The sequence below is a fragment of the Condylura cristata genome, unplaced genomic scaffold (genome assembly GCF_000260355.1).
Source record: "Condylura cristata isolate star-nosed mole 26May11 unplaced genomic scaffold, ConCri1.0 scaffold00004, whole genome shotgun sequence".
Lineage (NCBI taxonomy): Eukaryota > Metazoa > Chordata > Mammalia > Eulipotyphla > Talpidae > Condylura > Condylura cristata.
The window spans coordinates 4,905,990-4,927,608 of record NW_004567105.1 but is presented as its reverse complement, the minus strand read 5'-3'; the positions used below and the strand labels follow the sequence as shown (position 1 = coordinate 4,927,608).

Below are 21,619 nucleotides of genomic sequence, written 5' to 3'. Positions count from 1 at the left end.
TCCACAAAGGACTTGAGTCAACCTGCCAGGAAAGACACGAGCGATGAAATGTTAGCCCAAGAATGAAGACCCAAAAGAGCACCCACTATTCCTTAAGCATCTTACATACTACCCCTTCCCCTTTCTCTGCTCCTGAGATATAATGTTTTTGAAGATTTATTTTACTTATGCATGCAAGAACTGAAGAATAAGTCAGAGGTGCGGGGTGAGAGGAGTCACCAGAGACAGAGTGGGGAGCAGAACAGGCCGATGGACTGGAACGCACTGCTGAGGGGAGCAGCGGGGAGACGGGAAAGGTCTGCTGTGCCCTGTGGGCCACGTCCTGGCCGGGGATCGAAGTCTTGCCACAGTGGCTGCTGATAGCTTCATAGTGCTGAGACTTCACCCTGCGCCACCAGGGAGGCCCTGAAATATACCTATCCCCATTTTATAGAGTAATAATCTGAGGCTTAGTGCAGCTAAGGGGTTTGCCCAAGTTCACAGGGAACTGAATGACAGAACTGAAAGTCCCAGAGCCGGGCCTGGCCCCAGAGCCCACATGCTAATACGGTAGTGGGAAAGGAGCTTCAGATTTAGCTACGGGTCTCCCTGCAGCTACGGGCAAAAGGGAAACTGAACAGGTTGCTCAACTGGCCAGGAGACAGGAAGACGTCCGAGACCCCTTCCTAGCGCTCACTTTTTGATTTGTTTCTCTTTTCCAGTGAGAGTTGATGGAAGAGTTGTGGGGTGGGAGGTCGGGGCTCCCCTTGGAGCACTGAGTTGGGTGACTCAGCTTATCTGTGGGAGGGTTGCTGGTGAGACCCCGTCACCCCCTAGAGAAAGTTCTGTCCTCTGTTGCCCACCATCCTTTGTGGACTGACGAGTGTCTTTCTCCTTTTGCGCCCACCCTTCTCTTGTTGTTCACATGAATGTGGGAAGTCCTGCTTAGGCTGCATCAGAGCAGAGAAGGCAGGACTTCCTCCCCAACGGGGGCGGAGAAGCGAGAGGGAAGGGGCCTTGCGGAGCAGGGTGACACAGCCCCAGCCGGCCAGCCGCAGCTACAGCTGGGTGGGGAGCCGGAGCGCGAGCCACTTCCCCGGAGGCTTCAGGATGGACCTGTGCCCCCCAGGTAAGCACCTGGCACCACCTCCGGGGACCTCAGCTTCCCCCTCTGTAGAATGGGCTCGTAGCAGGTGGCCTCCCAGGCTTCTGGGAGGAGCTGATGAGGAAAAAGATCCAAGCAGGTGGCACTGGAAGACGCCTGCAGTGGTGCTCAGGCACGGGCCATCTGCACCCAGACTCTGAAAGGCCGGATGAAGCGAGCCCATCCCTGCCCTTGCGGCTGACACCTCGGAGGGCGGCTGACGCCCCAGAGGGCGGCGGACAGCGGCATCAACAATGCGGGTGGTGACCAACAATGAGGGTGGAAGAACAGCAGAGCAGGGCGAGGGGCAGTGTCTCAAGAGGAGACACCGCAGAGACATAAAAGCGGGCAGGAAGTGCCCCGTGCAGGTTTCTGGGGAAAGACTATCCCAGGCAGAGGAGCAGCCTCAGAGGGCAAAGGCCGGAGGTGGGGCTGAGAGAGGTGCGCTGAGCACGAGGACGGTGGGCCCCGAAGCCCTGTGGGGCTTTGAGGACAGCCTTTCGGGGAAACTGAGGGCAGCGCTGAGAGCCAGTGGGGCGGGCACGCACGAGCACAGGGCCATGGCTGCGGCCCCCCGCTCTGGGGTGTCCCGGGTTGGGACAGCACTGGCTGGTTTGTGCTTCTGTGTGGCAGATAGGAGGGCTGAGGCTCTGGCTGTGTCTCGGAACGTTCTGGCATTACTTACCCGGAATCCCGGCAGATAAGGGCTCCCCAGCCCAGATGACGTCAGTCAACCCTGTTAGCAGCACAACCCTTTTCCAAACAAAGCCTAACAGAGCAATCAGACCCCTGACATGGCAAGGAAGCAAATGTAAAATGTGGGCTCTGGGGAACACATTTAGAGAACCACCACTGCTTCAAAGGCCCCGTGACACGGGCCTGATTCCAGGGGCCAGCAACGCCAGGGTGAAGCAAGACCAGAAGGAGCGCGTCTCCGCCACCACTGCTTTGTTCTTTGGGGCCTTCGCATGCCGAGGAACAGGGGTGGCTATCCCCATGGGGCACATGAGGAAACGGAGGCTCCCAAAGGCAAGCTGGAGAAGAGCGCTGACTCCCAACGTCAGGAGGCCCGAAGTGGCAGAGTAGCGACAGCCAGTCACCGGAGTAGAGGGAGCCCAGGTCAGCCCAGGCTGGGGCAGAGGGGAGGGGCCAAAGGTGGTCCCTGCTTTTTTCAGGCTGGATTGAATGGGTTCAGCATATTGGTTCACTGGGAGGTTTGAGGTCACCATTGATTGGTTCATCTACTCACCCACCCACCACCCATTCATCCACCCACCATCAATCCACTGATCCATCCATCCACCCACCCACCACCCATCCACCCACCCACCACCCATCCACCCATCCACCCACCCACCATCCATCTACCCACCCACCACCCATCCATCCACCCATTAATCCACCCACCCATCCACCATCCATCCATCCACCCATTAATCCACCCACCCACCCACCATCCATCCATCCACCCATCGACCCACCCACCCACCGTCCATCCATACAACCAACCGTCTTACACTTAGTCCTCTGCTCTGCAAACCCTGTACCATGTGATGCTGGGGACAACAGTGACCTAAAGCTGGTGTCAACCCAGGGGAAATGCTGGTCCATGACACGGGCGAGTGTGAGACAGAGATCAAGTGGAGGAGGAAAAAACTTTCCCACTGAACAGCGAGATCTGGGAAGACTTCCTGGAGGAGGTGGGGGCAATGGATGAGAGCCATTCCTCTCATAGCTAAGCAGCTCCTTAACTGCTACTGCTACTGCTCCAGCGCCAGGTGGCTTCCCTCTGAGCTCAGACTGTCCCGTGTAAGCAGCTGTCTGGGAGACAGCCAGGCCAGGCTCAGCTCCCAGCCCTGTGCCCAGCTGCCAGTGCTCATAACGGATGTCGCCCTTCCACGGGCCTCAGTTTCCCAACCTGTGCACTGACAGGGTGGTAGCAAACCCCCTCCGGGGCCTCCGGTTCTCTAGCTGTGCATGCAGGGCAGGCCCCCTCCACCAGGCCTCAAAGGTTAAAGGTCCAAGCAGCAAAGCCCTATGTGACCAAAGACAGCGCAGCAAGGCGAGGATGCAGTTAAAAATAGAGGCGGCGCTGGCGGGAGGAAGCCGCAGCCGCCCACCCCAGTCCAGGCAGCCCCTGCCGCGGTTCGCGGAGCGTGTGCCCCTGCAGCTCCGAGGGGCCTCTGCTGGGGCCCCAGGACAGCACCCGCCTTGGAAAGGGGAAGCTAGGCCAGCTGTCCTGAAATCCGGCTGCAAGCAGAGAGAGTTCTAAAAATACGACGGGAAAGCGGAAGGACGAAGGGGAAGTGGGAGGGGGCTCCGGGGAGCTGTGACGGGCACCGGGCACGTGGCTCCCCTGGGCACAGGGCGGGGGCAGGTGCCCGGGCCCAGGCAGGGTGGTCGGTAGTCCGGGGGGCCGTGTGAGCTGTGGCCCTCCCGGAGCCAAGGGGGTGCAAAGGGCGCTGGCGGCAACGTTACCGGTGTCTCGGCGCTGTGGCTGCGAAAACCCGTGTCCAGCAAGCCTGTGCCTGAAGCTCCACCGGCTCCAGGCTTGGAATCGGAAGTGACCGCGCTCAGGCTGGACCCTGGTCACTGCCCCTGGACCTCAGCAGCGCCAAAAAGGGGGGAAGTCCCCGCTCTTTAGTAAAAATAGGGGAAGGGTCTGGGCAGCCCGAGCCGCCCGGAGCCAGCAGCGCCACCCCGTGGGTTCGGATGCACTTGGTGTGCTGCTGTTTGTTGGGGACAGGACCTGACGGGGACACTGGGGGCCCGAGGGGGCGCAAGGCGCAAGGATGCACGTGCCCGGCCACGGGGGAGACGGGCGAGGGAAGCCGCTCCCGCCCCGCCAAGCCGCTGACCCCCACCCGGGCCCCGCCGGCACAGCCGCTTCCTTTTGTCTCTCACCCGAAAGCGGGGCGGCCCGGGCTGCAGGCCTCTGCTTCATCTCGGTGCTCCGCCGTGGCTGCGTTGGCGTTTGTGTGCCGCTGGGCCGCCTGGCGCAGCTCACGCGGCCTCTCTGAGCTTCAGGCGCCTCCTTCCAGGGCAGCGAGGCCGTGGGCCGGGGGCGCCGGCCGCTGCCCGCACCTCGTGGTGCTCACCGGGGCCTGCCCTCGGGCTCGGCTTGCCCATCCGTGGCGGGAGGGAGGAGACGCTGCCCAGGCCGCACCGGGCACGGAGCAGAGCTTGGGGCGGGAATGGGGGCTCCGGCAGGCAGGAGAGGAAGGGGCCGCGGCCAGGGAACGGTGGGGGCAGGGGCCTCTGGCGGGAGGGGTGGGGGCCCCCAGGAACAGTGGGGGCGGCACTCAGGGCCCAGCCGGGGCAGGAGCAGGCCCCAAGTGAGACGAGAAAGGGGGTCACACCCGCAGGCCTGGGGGGGCAGCAAAGCATGAGGCCTTCATGCCCTGGGATATGGCCCTGGTTGGAGGGGCGGAGTGCAAGCCGGGAGATGTCGCCCAAACAGCAGCCAGGACGGAGGGGTGTGGGAGGCGCAGGCCCGAGGAGGAGCCGCGGGGTTTCTTGGGGCCACTCCCAGACTTTGAGGACTCGGGAAGAGGGTCCCCCAGAAGAGAGGTTCCCTTTGGGTCTCCGTGACAGTTTGTGAGGCCAGGACGGTCCGAGGCTTGGGGAGGGCCTGGAGCTGGGGTGCGCTGAGGTGCTGCGGTCGTGAGAGGGGAGCGGGTCAGTGGGCCCGGGAGCTGCCTGGGACCGGGACCCCCACTTCTCTCTTCCTCCACTGCATGCGACCACCCACAGACACTCGAGAGCCCCACCTGGCTTCTCCCCGACCACAGCCCCAGCCGCAGGCCCCCCGGCCCCCGCCTGAACCACACGGACCTGCAGGACACAGCCCCAGCCAACAGGAAACCAGAGAACGCGAGCGGACAGCACAGAAAAGGCCGACCTGCCGCCCAGAGCCGGCCGGAGGTCATAGGGTTTCCCACCGTCACTGCGCTTCCCTCCCCCCACAGAAGGTTCCGGCCCGCCGCCTTCCCCGGCTTCGTCCCCGCTCATGCCTGCACGCCACCTTCCACACCTTCCCACCCGCGCCCCCAGGGGGCACAGCGCCCACCTCTCCGGGCCCCAGGCTGAGACAGCAGCAAGCCGAGCTGGGGCTCCGGCCCCACGCTGCTGCTTCCCGCTGTGTGACCCAGGACAAGTCGCTTCGCCTCTCTGGGCCCCAAACTGAAACGGACTCGCTCCAAAGCCTTGTGAAGATGAGATGACATAATTCGCATGCGCGGAACAGGCGTCCTTGAGCTTAAAGATGAACGAACGAGCCTGGATTTTTCCTCGCCTTCGCCTCCTCCCGCCCCACCCCGGGCGCCAGGGTCTCGGGATGAGGAGCTCCCTGCTGCAGCGGCAGGGAGGAGCGCTCCCCCGTGGCCACTGGGAGGATGCGGGGGGCTCGCACCCCTCTTCTCAAGCCCAGGTGATTCCCTGTCAGGACAGCACCATCGCACAGCCGTGGGCTGGGCACGCAGGAGGGTACCAGCAGGCTGGCAACACAGCTGCCCCTTCTAGGGGCCTCTCCGCTGCCCCCTCAGACCAGCGTCTTTTGGAGGCGGACAGCCTTTGTGGGAGGGCCAGACTCCCTGGCCGCACCTCCTTACTATAAAGGGGGTCCCTCGCTGCAGTGGGATGTTACGCGGGGCTCTGTGTTGGCAGATCGGGGCTCTGGAAGCCCCTGGGTAGCCGGGTCAGCCGGGGCTCTGCGGGCGGCAAAGTCAACCTCGCATCCAGAGCGCGTGTGGACTCCGGTCCAGAGCCAGGACTGGCCTTCGCCCAAACGGACCCATGGGAGCCGACCCGCCGCCGAGGCGCTGGCTCCTTCTTGACAAAGGACAGGTTCAGCAGCAGCTTCTGTCGCTGGCAGGTGGGGTTCAGCATGGCCGTAGGCCGGGGCGTCCGGAGGAGCAGGTCCGTGCATCACGTCTATCCAGGCCACGTGGCCACCTCACCCCTGGGCCCAGGGGGCCAGCCCTGGCTTGGCCAGTCAGAGGCCGGCTGATGCCATCGGGACAAGCCACTGTGTCTGCGTGGTGAGCGCCCCGTGGCGGCTGCCTGCTGAGAACTCTCGTCTTCGCAAAGCTCTGCACGTTGGGTGCCCGGTCCCGCCAGGCCACCCCTGGCTCTCCGCAGACCTCTCTGTTTCCTGCCTCCCAGCCCTCCCCAGCCTCGGACCCAGAGCCGAGCTGCGCTACAGCCCGGGAGCGCGGGTGCAGCTTTTCTTCCTGCCTCTCTGCTCCAAACAGCTGCCCAGGGGCCAGGCTCCTTCCAGCCTGGTGCTGCCCCCTGCGTGCCCACCCCTGATGTCCACGTCCTCGGCAGCTGATGCAGCGACGGGAGGGGGAGGGGCAAGGCGGGCCTGGTGTTCTCTCTGCGACACTGGCAGAGGCCACCCCGTCCTTGCAACGTCTTTAAGAAACGTGACCAGGCGCTTGCCCTCTCCGGGCCTTGGGCGTCGGGAAGGGTTAGGGTTGGCAGGCAGGAGACAGGCAGGCTGGGGGAACCGCGCAGCCCAAGGTGGGGGAGCCAGGCCGAGCCTGAGACAGCTCGGGGGGCAGTGAGGAGCCGGCAGGCTGCCCTGGCCCTTTTGAGAATGGCAGGGAGTAGGCTGGCTGGAGACACCAGGGAGATGGCGGAGGCCCTAGCCCTGGGTGAGGACTTTCCCCTCTAGGTGGCTGGGAGTCCATGCAGATTTTAACCGGGAGAATGCTGGAAGAGGTGTCAATGGGGGAGGGAGGAGATGGAGGCGATGCCATGTGGGAAGCAGCATCGTACCTTGCCAGGAATCTGGTGCACACGCTGGACACTGGCTCACCGCTCCTTCCTGAGCATTGGTGTGGGGGCAAGACCTGGAAGACGTGCCCCCCACTCCAGCCCCCCATCTTACATAGTAAGGCTCTGAGGACCACCCTATCCAGGGCTCAGTGCCCAGCCTCCCTTGCAGCTAGGTGTGGCCATGTGACTACAGCTGGCCAGTGGGATTCAAGGCAGAAGTGAACCCCCACTTCTTGGTTGTGCAAAGAAATAAGTGGACAAGCGATAGATTTGTCACCCCTTGATGGAGCTCCGGGAAGGATGAATGTCTCCGCAAATAGCTTATAGAGTGCCTGCGATGTGTCGGGCACGTTCTACGTGGGGCAGAATAGAGGCTGGGCTGCCCGTGTGAGCTGAGGTGTAATGAGCAGGCCAGAAAAGCTCGGGGAGCCTGGACGCAGAGGGACTGAGGAGACATAACGCCGGGTAGGAAGGCAGTGGGAGAGGCAGCTTCAGACGGGGCGGTCAGGGAGGGCCCCTCGGAGGAGGTGACGTCGGGCCCCAGGAAGAGGGAGCCCAGGACAAAGAGCTGTCCGGCGTGGCCAGAGCTGCGTGGTGGAGGAGAGAGCGGCTGAGTGAGGCGGGCCCTGCTTCTCCCCTCTCCAGACCCAGCAGAGCTGAGCAGCGGGGAGACAGAGGAGCTGCAGCAGATTAAGTGGCACCGGAAGCAGCTCCTGGAGGACATCCAGGTGGGTGCCCCGCACAGCACGCGTGTCCAGGTCCAAACCCCCACAAGCAACTCGGCGCACGCTGGCATCCCTCTCCCCCCGCCCTGACCCAGCCTGGGCATAGAGCCCGCCAGACTGAGCCCGCCCCGCCCCGCCCCGCCCCTGCGTGGGGGAGCAGAAGCCCCGGGGCCTCCGCCCGTGGGTCCAGCTGCTGGGACCGGCAAGAACGGGACAGCAGGGCGGGAGGTGCTGAGGAGAGACTGAGGGCCCCCACCCCCCCTCCCCCCCCCCCACCCCAAGCCCCCACTCCCCGTCTCATCCCTGGCAGGTTCTCACCCCACCCTGTGGCCCGGTAAGGCCTCAACCCCGTGGTGGCCTGTTTCATCTGCCCTAAAGTGTGGCCATCTGGTCAACAGCAGGGCAAGCCCTGCGCTGGCCGTTGGCCATGTCTAGTGTCGGCTTACCTGTGCTCGGCGCCCCGGCCGGCGGGTGCCAGCCCGCACCCCCAAGCTCTCCTCACGGCTGCTCCTCCTCGTACCTCCACTCTCAGCTCACACCGCCCTCCTGACCCCAACCCTCTCCGCTGCCAGCCCCCTGAAAGCTGGCCCCCCACGGGCTCCAGCCCGATAGTCAGGCCGCAGAGGTAATGCTTGCGAGGAGGCCCCTCTTACCGGCGGGGAAGCCTCTCCGTGACTCAGCCAAGGGCTCAATGACAGGAGCTGACAGGGCCCAGACAGGGTCCCGGAGAAGCTCGGAGCCCCAAAACAAGCCCCCAGGGCCCTCCCATCACCAGTACCCCAGAGATCTCAGGGAGGAGCCCGGGCCGGGTCACAGGGCCCAGGGCGCCCCCTCCTGCCTGGGGGGCGATAGGGAGCCCCGGCGGGTGAGGAGGGGAGGACAGCACCAAGCTGAGCTTCAGACTGGGGGCGGCGGGTGGAGGAGGGCCTGTGGGCCGGCTCGGCGGGGGGGGCAGGGACCCCACGGCAGTAGGACAGGGAGAGGGACGGAGCCCAGGCGGGGAGCTGGCGGCTGCGAGCACAGGACAGGAGGCGTCTGCGGAGGGGACTGTGGGGCGGGGCGTCCCCAGGGGGCCTCAGGACAGCCTGGGAGTCGTGCCTGGGCTGGGAGTGGCCGTGTGGCGGAGCGGAGGCCTCTCCACCCCAGCTGGCCCTGACTCTCCCCTCCGCCACCCCACAGAAGCTGAAGGACGAGATCGCAGATGTGTTTGCGCAAATCGACTGCTTCGAGCTTGCGGAGGAAGGGTGAGCACCCCGGGGAGCTGCGTGGGGTGCCGAGGGCGCCCCCGCTGTGAGTGGGCAGGGCGGTGCCAGTCAGAGAGTAGAGCCCGGCGGAGCAGGCCGCGGCGGCGAGATAGGGAGAGGATGGCCCGAGCCCACCGTGGCCTGGCCTGGGCCTCGCCGGCCTGCAGGCCCGCTCTTGAGCGACAAGGTCCTCACAGCCTCTCCGGCCCGAGCCGCCCGCGCTGGCCAGAGCATCCCGGGATGGGCTGAGGGGCAGCCCAGAGGGCAGGAGGCCGAGGACCCCAGGGAGACAGGAGCTGGGACCGTGGCAAGGCGGGGCTGGTCCAGCTCACCCCGCCCTCAGGCCCCCCTCTCTGGCCTTTCTGTGGGAAGACTCACTGGCCCCGTGACCGCGGCTGGGCCCTCGCCCTCTGGGCCTTGTTTGCTCCCAAGCCCAGGAAGGTGGTTGGGCCCTGCTAACCCGAGGGCTCCGGGGCACTGAGCCCTGTGTAGGGTGTCCCGGGAGATCCGGCCCCCCACCTTGGTTCTCAGAAGCCTCTACTCTCATCCTTCCCAGCCCACGGAACGGCTGCACCGGTGTGCACAGTCTTGGCCCTGTGTCCCCAGGGATCTGCTCGGGTCCCCACAGTGCGCGTCCTCTACAGAGCACTGACCTGCAGCATTTTCAGTGCTCTGACCTCCCAATAGTCTGGGAGGGAGGCAGGCGGTGGTGTGAACCCATTTCAAAGATGAGGAAACTGAGGCCAGGAGAGATGTGTCAGGCCAAAGCGTCTCCTCCAGCAAGCAGTGGGGGGATTTTCCCCAAAGCCTGTGCTCTCACCCCAGCCTCCCTGGCCTCTGCTCCCACCCCAGCACAGGGGTCCCCTGCAATCTCCTCCGAGAGAAATTCTGCACAGGCCCTCACATGCACCCCCACGCCCACCCAAAGCCACGGCTTTGCGGCTCATTAAAATGCAGGTGCGGGGCCCAAGAGGCATTGACAGGGGCCTGGGGGCCCCACTTGGAGGCCCTCTCGCTAAGGGAGGGGCCCCTGGGAACTGGAGGGGTGCTCAGGGTCCTGGAGCAGCCCGGCTGACCTGCTGTGTCCCCAGCCGGATGGCCCAGAAGGAGAAGGAGCTGTGCATCGGACGCAAGAAGTTCAACATGGACCCCATGAAGGTGTGCGGTTGGGGGCGGTCCCCGGGTCAGGGCAGCCGCGTGCGGAAGCTTCACAGTGACCCCCCTGCCGGTGAGGTCGCTGAGGCCCAGCCAGGCTGAGCATCACGTCCGCACCCCCGCCGCCTGTCCCGGCTGGGGCTCGTCACCACGCCCCGGGCGCAGTGGGAGCCAGGGAGGGTGGCGTCTCTGACAGGTGTGCACTCGGCCCTGGGCCTGTCTCCTGCCCTTGCGTGGGCTTTGGACAGCCGAGCCCTGGAGTCGGGCTCAGCCTCCCACCAGCCCCCAGGCGGGCAGCCAGCCCGGGGGCGCGGGGGCTCAGGGCAAAGCCACTGTGCTCCCTGGCTCCCTCCTGCATCCTGCCCCCACTGGCCTCAGGCCGCCCGCTCCCACCTGCACCCAGCTGGCTGGCAGCTGGACACCTTTCCTGGAGGAACAGAGACCAGCGCTCACCAGTCACCACAGCTGGCACCGCAGAGGCCGTCAGGGCTGCCAGGGGGCTGCCCTGCTGCGGTGCCCGGAAATGTACCGCTCTGGCTTAGAGGCTGCCGCCTCCCGGGCACAGGCGCAGGGTCACCCACCCACCTGCACAGCTGCGGCCCTCGGGCCCTGCTCATTCACGTGAACAACACGCGTATACACACGCGTCACGTGCACACAGGCCCCACACGTGCCAGCGTGCTCACCAGCGGGTGCTCCCCCGAGCGCCTGCGGGGCTCCCGGGGGGCTCCTCACACAGAGCCTCCGCCTGCCCCCCATCCTCCAGCAACCTCTACTCCGAGGGTTCCGGGGCACGTGGCCGCATCAGAGACCAGAGGTTGTCCAGTCGGGAGCAGGTTTCCCTGGGCGGCGGGGCGGCTCCACACTCACAGGGAAGGGGCAGGAGAGTCTGCTCCCCGGCCCCCCGAGGAGAGGATGCTTCTCCTCCTTGCTGTTTTTCTGATATTTATGCACTGGACATAGATGGCTTGTGAGAGAAAAGGAAACACTTTTATAGTCGTGGGCAGAGGAATCCCTGCTGCTACAGTCAGACTGAAGGAGACCCAGGGAGTCCCTAGCCTGGCATGTTCACTGCAGGAACCTGCATCCCACCTTGCATGCTTCCAGTGATGGGGATCTCACCACCTCACAAAATAGCTTTTACTGAGAAGGGATCCTTGCTTTCCAGAAAAGACTGTGCTGGCGCCAGAATGCTGGACCCGGGGCTCCGGTCACAGGGGCTCCCCCCTCTCCCCTCCCAGGCTGGCCGCTGTGCAGGGGCGAGGGGTGGACATTTCTCACGGGCTCTGTGTGTGACCCTCAGGGCATCCAGTATCTCACTGAGCACAAGCACCTGAATCCCAGCGTCCAGGACATCGCCCAGTTCCTGTACAAGGGCGAGGGCCTCAACAAGACAGCCATTGGCTCTTACTTAGGGGAACGGTAAGGGCGGCCGGGGGTGGGGGGGTGGGGAGAGGGCGGCAGGGGTGTGGTGCGCAGGTGAGTGTGTGTGCTCGCAGGTGAGTGATTCTGCCAGTTAGGTTCAGCGTCAGAACTCTGGGACCCGAGGGCAAGCTGCTCATGCCTGCGGACTCTGGACCAGAACTTCCCTGCCTCCTTCCTTCCTCCCACAAACATATTTTTAGTATCCACTGTGCCAGGCACTGTTCTAAGCCCTGGGTTCACAGCGGTAAACAAGACAGACAAAACCCTGCCTCGGGGGAGGCACATTCTGTGAGGACGGCAGGCCCCGAAATACGTGAACTATGTCAGAAACGTCTAAATTCTCTGCAGCACAAATCCAGCAGGAGGCGAGAGGCGTGGGGGCCGCAGGCTGTGACAGGAAGGGTCATGACAGTTGACTGAGACTAAAAGATGAGCCTTGCAGAGATGGGCGGGGCGCATCCCAGGCTGAAGGAAGGCGTGTGCAAAGGCCCCGGGGCAGAGCGTGACCGAAGGGAGCGGGCTGGCGAGCCCTGAGGCGGGGAGGAATCGTCGGTGGCAAGATGGCAGTCGGTGGTGCTCTGACGGGAGTCAGGGGAGCCCTCTGGGGGCCAGTGAGAATGGCGGGCTGGGCCAGCCAGCTAGTGATGCATCGCCCAGGCTCCCAGCGGATTCCCGCTCTTGAGCAGGCCAGGGAGGCGGGTGACTAGAAGGCAGGGCAGAGGGAGGCCGTGTGGGTGGACAAGGCTGAGGTCACTGGGGCTTGAAGGTCCAGTGGCTTGAAGGGGGTCACCCAGGCGGGCAGTGGCAGGGACGAGGTGACTGGGCCGGCCGCGGGTCTCCAAAGCCGGAGCTATGCTGATCCAGCAGCGGGGAGGGGGTGTGGGGGGTCTGCTCGGGGTGGGCGGACCTGGGTGTGCCCCTGGGGGCTGGGAGGGTGGACAGAGGTCAGGCAGATGTGAGAAGCCCAGACTCGGCTGGAGCCAGAGGGGGGGAGGTCTGCTCCACCTCTGTCCCCCACTCACCGGGCTCCAGGGGTCCCAGCAAGACCCCAACGCACCCCTCCCTGCCTTCCACCCCTTTCCCAGGGACCCCTTCAACCTGCAGGTGCTCCAGGCCTTTGTGGACTGCCACGAGTTCGCCAACCTCAACCTCGTGCAGGCCCTCAGGTGAGTGAGCCTGGACGCAGGGGCCCAGCCCACGAGGTGGCACAGTCGGGGCTGGGAGCAGCAGAGGCCCCCAGGGCTGAGGAGGCCTGGGCTGCAGGTCTGTGGGGCTCCCGTGGGCGGGGAGCACGTGCTCACCCCCAGAGTGTGCGAGGAGGCATTTCCTGGCTGCCTTCTGGCCAGCACAACCTTCTGGGCAGCACGACCCCACTCTGCTCTGGGCACCCCTGAGAGCCCCCCGCCACACCAGCCCCTGCTCCCCCAGGCAGTTTTTGTGGAGCTTCCGGCTGCCGGGCGAGGCCCAGAAGATCGACCGGATGATGGAGACCTTCGCCACCCGATACTGCCTCTGCAACCCCGGCGTCTTCCAGTCCACAGGTGCCGGTGTGGGAGGGCCCGGGCCCGGCCCGCAGCACTGCGCCCCGAGGGCCACGGCCGCCCCGCTCCCGCAGGCTTCCCCACACACCCAGACCTTGGGGTTCCAGACCCCTCGCGGGCCCTCACTGGGCTCAGCTCCAGGCCAGGCCGCTGCTAGGGCTGGGTGGGCCAACCGTCGCGGGGCAGAGGAAGGATGCCGCGGGGAGGCAGGGACGGGGAGTGGACGCGTCCAGGATGGCCTCCGAGCGGGTGGGGTCTAAGTGGGGCTCGCAGGGTGGGGAGGAGCTCTCTAGGAGGTTGCAAGGAGAAGGGGCTGTGGACGGGAGTCCAGGCTTGGGCATGCAGAGGTATATGAGATATCAGCAAAGGTCCGTCCCCCACACTGCCCCTCCGGGGAGGGCAAGAGGCCTCTTGTCTGTCTGAAGTGAGCACGGGCACATCAACCCATCCCGCTCTTGAGCGCCCCCTAGGGGCTGAGCCCTCTGCCCCTAGAAACCCCTCAATCATCCTTGAGGCTGGCACTACCCTTGCCAGCACTTCTTGGCTGTGGCCCCCGAGCAAGCCCCACAGACGCATTTAACGTGCTTGTGGGTTCATGTAAAACCGGACTCGATGCTTGGCTTTCTGTCCGCCCCCCGAGTCCACAGACCCCCAAGGGTGGGGCCGTACCAGTTTCACCAGGGAACCCAGCCCAAGCACTCAGTGGGCGCTCAACAGACACTGATGAGCAGGGGGGTTCCGAGGCAAATCTGCATCGCACCCCAACTACCTACGCTGTGGCCTGTGACGTAGCCTCCTGTGGCCCGTGTCCGCCTCTGTAAGCGGGGGAACACGGCTGGCCCTGGGCTGCCGTGAGCTGCGAGGAGCTCCGGTCCGGCTGTCCTGGAGCCCAAAGCTACCTCCGAGGAGCCCCCCCACCGCCCCCCACCGCTCCCCCCGCTAAGGCCGCAGGTGGGGAGGCCAAAGCTCAGGGCAGCCCCGTGCTCCCCAAGGTCAGTCAGAGCGCTGGGGACACAGCCGGACTCCCTGCTCTGGCTCCAGGGCTGCAGACCCCACAAAAGACCCAGAGCGGCCAGGGCCCCTCCCACGGCCCCAGCCAGGCCACGGAACGGGCAACGGGCCATGCAACGGGCCTCCGCTGCCGGAGTCCTGCGGTTAGCCGGCGGCGCGAGGCCGAGCCCCGGACAGCGCTGTCCTGAGCGTCCCTGAGTCCCGAGGAGGCAGAGAACGGGGTGGGCAGGGGGCTGGGCGCGCCCGGCGGGGAGGAGGCTGGAGCTGGAGCTGGGAGAGAAGGGGGGGCTGGGGCGGGGCCCGTGGAGCAGAAGTGCAGGTCGGGGTGCACAGGGCAGGCCGGCCGCCAGGGCTGCCGGAGTCCAGCCAGCGCGGCGCAGCCAGTTCCGGGCTGACCAGGAGGCCGGCCGCCAGGGCCACGACGGCCGGCTCTGCCCCGGGTGACCCAGCGCCACCCCGCAGACACCTGCTACATCCTGTCCTTCTCCGTCATCATGCTCAACACCAGCCTCCACAACCCCAGCGTGCGGGACAAGACGCCCTTCGAGCGCTTCGTGGCCATGAACCGCGGCATCAACAACGGCAGCGACCTGCCGGAGGAGCAGCTGCGGGTAAGGGGGCCGTGAGCCCACCCCCGCGGCCCTGCCTTCCAGCGGGCTGTCCCTCCAGGGGGGCCCTCTGAGACACCACCCCAAGAGGGAGCTGGCTGAGGGCCACCAGTCTGGTGGCAAAAAGACAAAAGAGGTTGTCCTGGGAGCGGACTTTGAGACAGCCGTCTGCAGATGGGCCTCCCGGGAGGTCAGCCTTCGGGGGTGCTGGGCACCCACCACTCACAGCTCCCACAAGGGGCTGCCTGGCCGCCAGCCCATGTCTTGGAACCCAGCTCCTAGACGCTCCTCAGAGAGCTGAAAGTCCTCCGAGCCCAGGCCCTTCCGAGAGGACAGGGGTCCCCCAGCTCTTGAGCCATGCAGAATGCAGCCCCTGCACCCCCGCTCCTTGGCAAGCAGCCCCCGACCCCTGCCACACGGCACCCCGGGATCTCTCTTCTCATGGGGCTTTTGGGTTTACTATCTCATTTTAGCTTCAAATGCTCCGTGGGAGGTCTGGGAAGGGTTTATTCTGCTCGCTGCCTAGAGAGGCAGCGTGGGGTGCAGAGGGGACAGGGAACAGAGGGCCAGAGTCCAGCCACAGCTCCTGCGAGGCCTGGCTCCCACATCGTCCGACTGTGTGGTGCTGGGTAGCTGGCTTGGCCTCTCTGACCCCCAGTGCATGGGACCAGTGAGAGATGAGAGGCGAAGCCCATGCCCGCGGTGGTTGCTGTGGCTCGTTAATCCAGAGCTTCCTGGGGCACAAGGAGACCCAGGTCTTGCCTGTGCTGCAGGGTCTTCTCTCTGGGCCTCATCTTCTCCAAATGTCAAGCGAGGACTTGGTTTCCAGCACCCTCAGATGTTCAAAGCCGGGGTTCCAGCTGGGGGCCTGCAAAGCCTTTAAAGGGGCTGGTGTACGGGAATTAAGCTCACAGGTCCAGGCCCCACAAGGAGGTCACCCGGGGTGCGAAGTCAGCAGATTTCACAGAGATGCGTGGTGGGAGTTGGGGGCCCAGGCAGGTTGAGCCCCCCCTTGCCCCGCCATCCTGCTCTGCCCTTAAATCCCAGCCCTGCCCTGAGGCGTGACTTTGACCTCTGCAAGGTGGGCAGAAGACACCAGCCTCACAGCCTCACACAGCTCCCAGAGACAGAGATAATGCGCCTGCAGGCACCTGCTGAGGGAGACACCCGCCTGGAGAACTGCGGGGTGGGGGTGGCGTGAGCGTGGAGGAGGGAAGGAGGCGAGAGGACGAGGAGGGTGCTCCTCCCCTGTCCCGGGGACCTGAGCCCCAGGAGGGGGATGAGCCCTCGGTCCGGGGCGTCTTCTGCACGCAGTCAAGGACCTCCTGGGGCCTGGTCCGTGTCTCCAAGTCCAGAGCCCAGTTCCGGGCAACGGTCTCACCAGGTCCTCCTGGAACCCACAGGCAGCAGGTCCGATCCCCCCTTGACGCGCGAGGGAAACTGAGCCCCAGAAGAGTTGGCCAGGGGGTCTCATCGTTGGTGAGGACTCCAGATTCCAGTCCATGTTTGACCCCCTGTCCCCAGACCAGCGGGCAAGACGGGGGTGAAGGCTTGGCTGTGTTGCCCAGGCCTCCGGCAAGAGGAGCCCCAGCTAAAACTGGGCGTCCGTGGGCTTCAGGCGCGTCGGCTCAGGCGTGGCTAGATGAGGGGCTGGGGCTGCTCAGGCCTCAGTCCACCCGCCCCTCGCAGCTGCCCTGTCCTCCAGGGCGCTGCCCCTCTGCGGGCTCTCCCAGATGGAGCTGGAAGCAGGCTTCCAGGCTTCCAGGCTTCCAGTGAACAACGTCCCAGATTGAGATTTATTGGCTGCCCCGGGTCTCACACACCGAGTCAGTCACTGATTAGCCAGCTGTGAGTCACCCCCGCCTCCGGGCGCCTGTGGGGGCAAGTGGAAGGGGGTGGTCACCCCGTCCCAGACACCTGCGCAGCGAGGAGGAGGGGTGGTGATTCCCAGAAGGAAGCCAAGGAGGGGAGGACAGAGGCCAGGCCAGTGCCACGGCCGGCGACCGCCGTGTCCTGCCCCAGCCACACTGCCCACGAAAGCGCCGGAGCCAGCAGCTTAGCAGCGACGGGTGTGGGGGTGTTTTCTTATGGTGAGGCGAGCGGGGGTTGGGGGGCTGCTGTTGCAAGATACAGGAAATGTGGGTGAAATGAGCTGTTTGCTTTTCCTTTGTGAGGGCAGAGTGTGCATGCTGATAGGCACCCACAGAAGCTTTGGGGGCCCTGTGGGTGTTGTGGGAGGCCGAGGCACCCGTCTGCCCCCAGCACCCCATTGGTTGGGCCTCCCAAGTATCTGTGTGGCTTGACAGCTTTGCTGCAGGGCCTTGCTCCCCAGGCAGTGCCACTGGGGGATCCCCAGGGCCAGGCTGGGTCTGGGGGAGAGGCCAGCGGGGTCCTCCACTGCTCCCATTTGCGAGGGCTTCAAAGAGAGAATGGGGACCCTGCTCTTCCCCGGGCAGGCCCCCAGCCAGGCGGGACCCGGGGCCCCGTGACATCCAGTCCAGGGGAGCCCGCTTCCGGCCTGCCGCCCCTGCTGAAGTCAGCAAGCGCTCGACGCACCAGCAAACCCCATTTCTAAAACTTGGGGGAAATGAAGCACTCGTGACAGCTTCATTTAAAAATCTCGAGGAGGCCTCTGCACAGCCGCACACACAGACGCAGCAACAAGAAATGATTTAATCACCTGAGCGCTGGGAGCCAGCGCCGTCTGGTTTTAATAAGCAGAACTAGAAGGTTTGGCGTGTCTTCACAGACACGTAGAAGTCTGAGCCGGTGTGCATGGAACTGGGGGTTCACAGAGATCGCACAGGGTGAGCTGCGAGGGACCAGCCACTTGCCCTGGAGGCCCCAGCCCTGACTTGCTTACCCCTGGGGACGGGGACCTCTTTACTCCACAAGGCTGCGCCTCTGAATGTCAGCCGCGCTGTAAGAGACCCCCACGACGCACTAAAAGCTGCCCTCGGGCGCCAACCTGCTTTGGGGGGCTGCGGATGAGGCAGCAGGCTGGCCCCCCACCCTACGGCAGAGCAGGGGGCACATAGTATGGGGGTGAGTGGGCCGGGGGCCGCGGGGGAGGGTCTCGCTGAGAAGGCCGGGACGAGACGGCGGGGCTGCCCTGGGCGAGGGGTCCCTCAAGGCCGCTCAGGCCACAGGCCCAGGCCACCGGCCAGCGGACGGCCCAGCAGCCCCCCCTCCCCGGCAGAACCTCTTCGACAGCATCAAGAGCGAGCCCTTCTCCATCCCGGAGGACGACGGCAACGACCTCACTCACACCTTCTTCAACCCCGACCGCGAGGGCTGGCTGCTCAAGCTGGGTGAGCTTGGGCTCCCGCCACGACACCCCCAGCACAGCGCTCGCCTGCCCCACCCGCCTTCCGTCCAGAATGGAGGGGACGGGGGCCTGGGCCGGGGAGCGGGGCGAGGCTGGCAGGCGCAGACAGCCCCCCCGTCTCTTCCTGGAGGGGTCCGAGGAAGCCCAGGCCCAGGGCGGCCTGTGCACCTGCCGGAGGCCACAGAGCACCGGCAGCCTTGATGGCAGAGGTGGGCGTCCTGGGGCGGGGGGAGGGTGAAGGATGCGGCTCTGGGGTGTCTCGGCCTGCAGAGGGGCACCCCCACACGCTCCTGGATGCTGCCCAGGGCAGGGGAAGCCCAGCTAGGCACGGCCCCCCGGCGCAGCTGAGGACAGAGGCCGGCGTGCGCGGCCTGCCTGGGGCCATCGAGCCCTCTCCAGGCCCGCCTGCCCTCCGCCCAGCCCCCCGCCTCCCGGCCTGCCCAGCTGACAGGTCTCGTCCCCGGAGGCTCTCGGTCACAGACCCCAGCTCCGACCCCGGCTGCTCGGGCCCTCGGCCTCCGTCCACAGCCATGGGCGGTGACCACTGGGCGTCTCGGGGCAGCACCAGGGCCGGGTGCGGGCGGCGCGGGACCCGGGGTTGGAATCTCGGCTCAGCCACGGGCGCCGGCCTCAGCCTTGCGGCCCCATCTCCTCACCACGAATGGGTTAGCCCAGGTCCCCGTCAAGTTGGGGGGCCGTTTTGGGCCGCTGAAGCGCGGCCTGCCAACGAGAGGTGCCAGGCAGGCAGCCGGTGCCAGGAGGTCCGCTCCGGGGCCTCCTCTTGCCGCTCGGGGAGCCTGGGGTGACGGAGCCGCCAGGCTCTAGCACGGGGAAAGGGGGAGATGTGGGGAGAGCGCGGCAGGTGAGAGGGGTGACGGCTGCCGCCCCGCAGGGGGCCGCGTGAAGACGTGGAAGCGGCGCTGGTTCATCCTGACCGACAACTGCCTCTACTACTTCGAGTTCACCACGGTGAGCCCAGAGCCTGCCCGCCCCGGCCCTCCCGGGCCCGCCAGCAGGGCGTGGGGCCCTGGAGCCCTGCCCACCTCCGTGCCCGCTTCACAGATGGGGAAACTGAGCTGCTGAGAAGAGGAGGGGAGGGCCGAGGGCCAAGTTCCGAGGGAAAGCGGGCCGAGGGGTCTCCCACTCCCCACCCTGTGCGCCACACGCTGCCCCCCACCCCTCCAGGGCTGGACAGAGTGCGGGTTTGGGGAACCCCAGCAGCTCGCCTCCTGCCCTTGGCCTCAGGGCTGCACCCCGGGGTGCTGACCCTCCCCCCCTCCCGTTTCCCTGCAGGACAAGGAGCCCCGGGGCATCATACCCCTGGAGAACCTGTCTGTGCAGAAGGTGGACGACGCCAAGAAGCCAGTAGGCGTCTGGTGCAGGGCCTGTGGCCAGCTGGGAGGGTTCCCTGGGAAAGGGTGGGGGCAGCGGCTGGGCTGGGTGCTCCGGGGGGGTTGCCGGCTTCCCTTTTGGTTGGCCCGGGCTTCCGGCTTGGGGTTGGCCCTTGGGGCAGGGCAGGGTCGTCAGAAGGGCACAACCTGTGGTCAGGTGCTGTGTCGACGGGGCCCGGCACCCTCAGTAAGTCTCCGTTCCTTCGGGAGCCTCAGTTTCCCTATCTGTCCACTGGAAATGGGGGGGCCGTGCCGGGTAGGGGTGGAGCCCGGCACGTAGTGCGTCCTCCTGTCCAGGAGGCGCCTGGGCGGGCAGTGTCCCGTCGCTGGCCAGGTCCTGCCCGGCGCGGCACCCCCTCACCGGGCGCTCCCCGCAGTTCTGCCTGGAGCTCTACAACCCCGGCTCCCGGGGCCAGAAGATCAAGGCCTGCAAGACCGATGGGGGCGGCAAGGTGGTGGAGGGCAAGCACGAGTCCTACCGGGTGTCGGCCTCCAGCGCCGAGGAGCGGGACCAGTGGATCCAGGCCATCCGGTGAGCGGGCGGCGGCACGGGCCCCCGTGCCGACGGCAGCCTCTGCTCCCCTCGCCCCCCATTGGCGCTGGGTGGAGGGCTGACTCCAGAGGCCCGTCCCGCTCCTGCCACGCGAGCCCCTCTCGCCCGTGTTTCCCGCGCACCGTGGGCCGGGCCTGCGCCAGGCCAGGGCACAGCGCAAAGCAGCCAACCGCAGGGGCTGCCGGGAGCGTGGCGAGAGCAGCGTGGAGCTCGTTGGCCAGCGCCAGGCGCCCGGGAGCCCCGGCCTCCGCGGCGCCGGGCCACGAGCCGGTGCAGCGGGGCAAGGGCCCTCCGGGCGGAAGGAAGGGCACGGCAGGCCGACGAGCGGGCGCGTGGGCGTAGGGCCCAGCTGGAAAGCGCCCAAACCCTGGCGGCCGGTGCCGGGCAGCAGGGGCCAGGCAGGGCCAGGCCGTCACGGACCTGACCGTTGAGGAGCCGGGCGGTGTGGGGACGGAGCGGTGGGAGGAGGGTGCAGAGGACGGCCGGGCCTCAGTCACCACGGCAACGAGCGTGGCTTTCTCCTGGGAGCACCCGGGAGCCACAGGCCAGAAACGGGGCAGGTGTGGCCAGGTGAGAAAGACCTGTCCCGGGATTGGCTTGAGGTGCCGAGACGGGCGAAGGGAAGGAAGAGGGAAGCCAGGTGAGGGGCAGGGGACACCCTTCACGCGGAGCCGCGAGACCCCGGGGAGGGCCAGAGGATGTGGCTGGGCCGGGCGTGCCGGGGGCCTGTGGGTCTTGGCCGCGGACTTCACAGCAGCCCTGTGAGGCCGAACACCAAGTCGTCGCCGCCTCCAGCTTACGCACAAGGAAACTGAGGCCCAGAGAGGGGCGGGGCTCGCGGGGGGGCCACACAGCCAGTGGGGGGGTGGTGCCAGGCCCACAAGCCGGGCTGCAGGGGGCTCTTCCCAGCCCCGTCTGAGAGTCTGGAGGGGCTTGAAGAGGGTCCGGGCACACCTGGGGACAGAGCCCCCAAGGGTCTTCAGTCTCGCCCTCTCTAGCCCTGCCGCTGGGTCTCCGGGTGGGGCCAGCGACCTGGCCTGGTCCCTGCGCGGGCCAGGCTGACCCCCGCACAGGAGGCCCGCACCCTTTGCAGGCCCCGGAGCCAAGACACCCCCCGGACAGTCAGCTCGGCCCTGAGTCTCGGCACCCGCTCTCCTTCCAGAGCCAGCATCACCCGCGTGCCCGTCTACGACCTGGTCTCTGCTCGGAAGAAGAAGATCGCCAGCAAGCAGTGAGCTCCCAGGACCCGCGGCGCCCGGAGACCCGCTCCCACCCCGGGACACCCGTTCCTGGCCTATGGACATCTCCCCTCCCCCTGTTACCTCAGGAGGGGGACGCAGAGCTCGAGAGGGTAGATGGGACCCTTCCACGGGTTCAGAGCGGGCAGCGAGGCCCCCAGCCGGCCCCCCCAAACCCACCGCAGGAAGGAGCGAGAAGGTAGCCAGGAAGCAGCACCCCGGCCAGGCCCTCCCGTCGGGGCCTCCGTTTCCTCTCCTGCTCCCCCCTTGCACTCTGAAATGTCACCAGCCTCAAGGGCGGGGGCCGTGCCGTGATTCCTCCTTCTGGGGCTTTCTCTGGCCTCGGCGGGGACGTGGCCCCCTCGCCCGGGACACACACAACTCAGAACCACAGCTACGACTGCCAGGAGCTCCAGACGGGGAGTCCAGGCCCCGAGTCTCGGTCGGCTGCGCTTCCGACGGGCTGTGTGTCCTCAGCACAGTCGCGCTCCCTCTC

At 66.2% G+C, this 21,619-nt stretch overlaps 1 protein-coding gene across 1 annotated transcript; it reads left to right on the top strand.

The window, feature by feature from the left end:
• Positions 1-1,036: 1,036 nt before the first annotated feature.
• CYTH4 (cytohesin 4) lies at positions 1,037-21,138 on the top strand. The gene is made up of 13 exons (XM_004675682.2): positions 1,037-1,108; positions 7,550-7,632; positions 8,809-8,873; positions 9,965-10,031; positions 11,332-11,450; positions 12,539-12,619; positions 12,882-12,994; positions 14,468-14,616; positions 17,813-17,924; positions 18,834-18,910; positions 19,235-19,306; positions 19,710-19,864; positions 21,048-21,138. The coding sequence occupies exons 1-13, from the start codon at positions 1,090-1,092 to the stop codon at positions 21,118-21,120; spliced, it is 1,185 nt and encodes a 394-aa protein (XP_004675739.1). The 5' UTR covers positions 1,037-1,089; the 3' UTR covers positions 21,121-21,138.
• Positions 21,139-21,619: the final 481 nt, after the last annotated feature.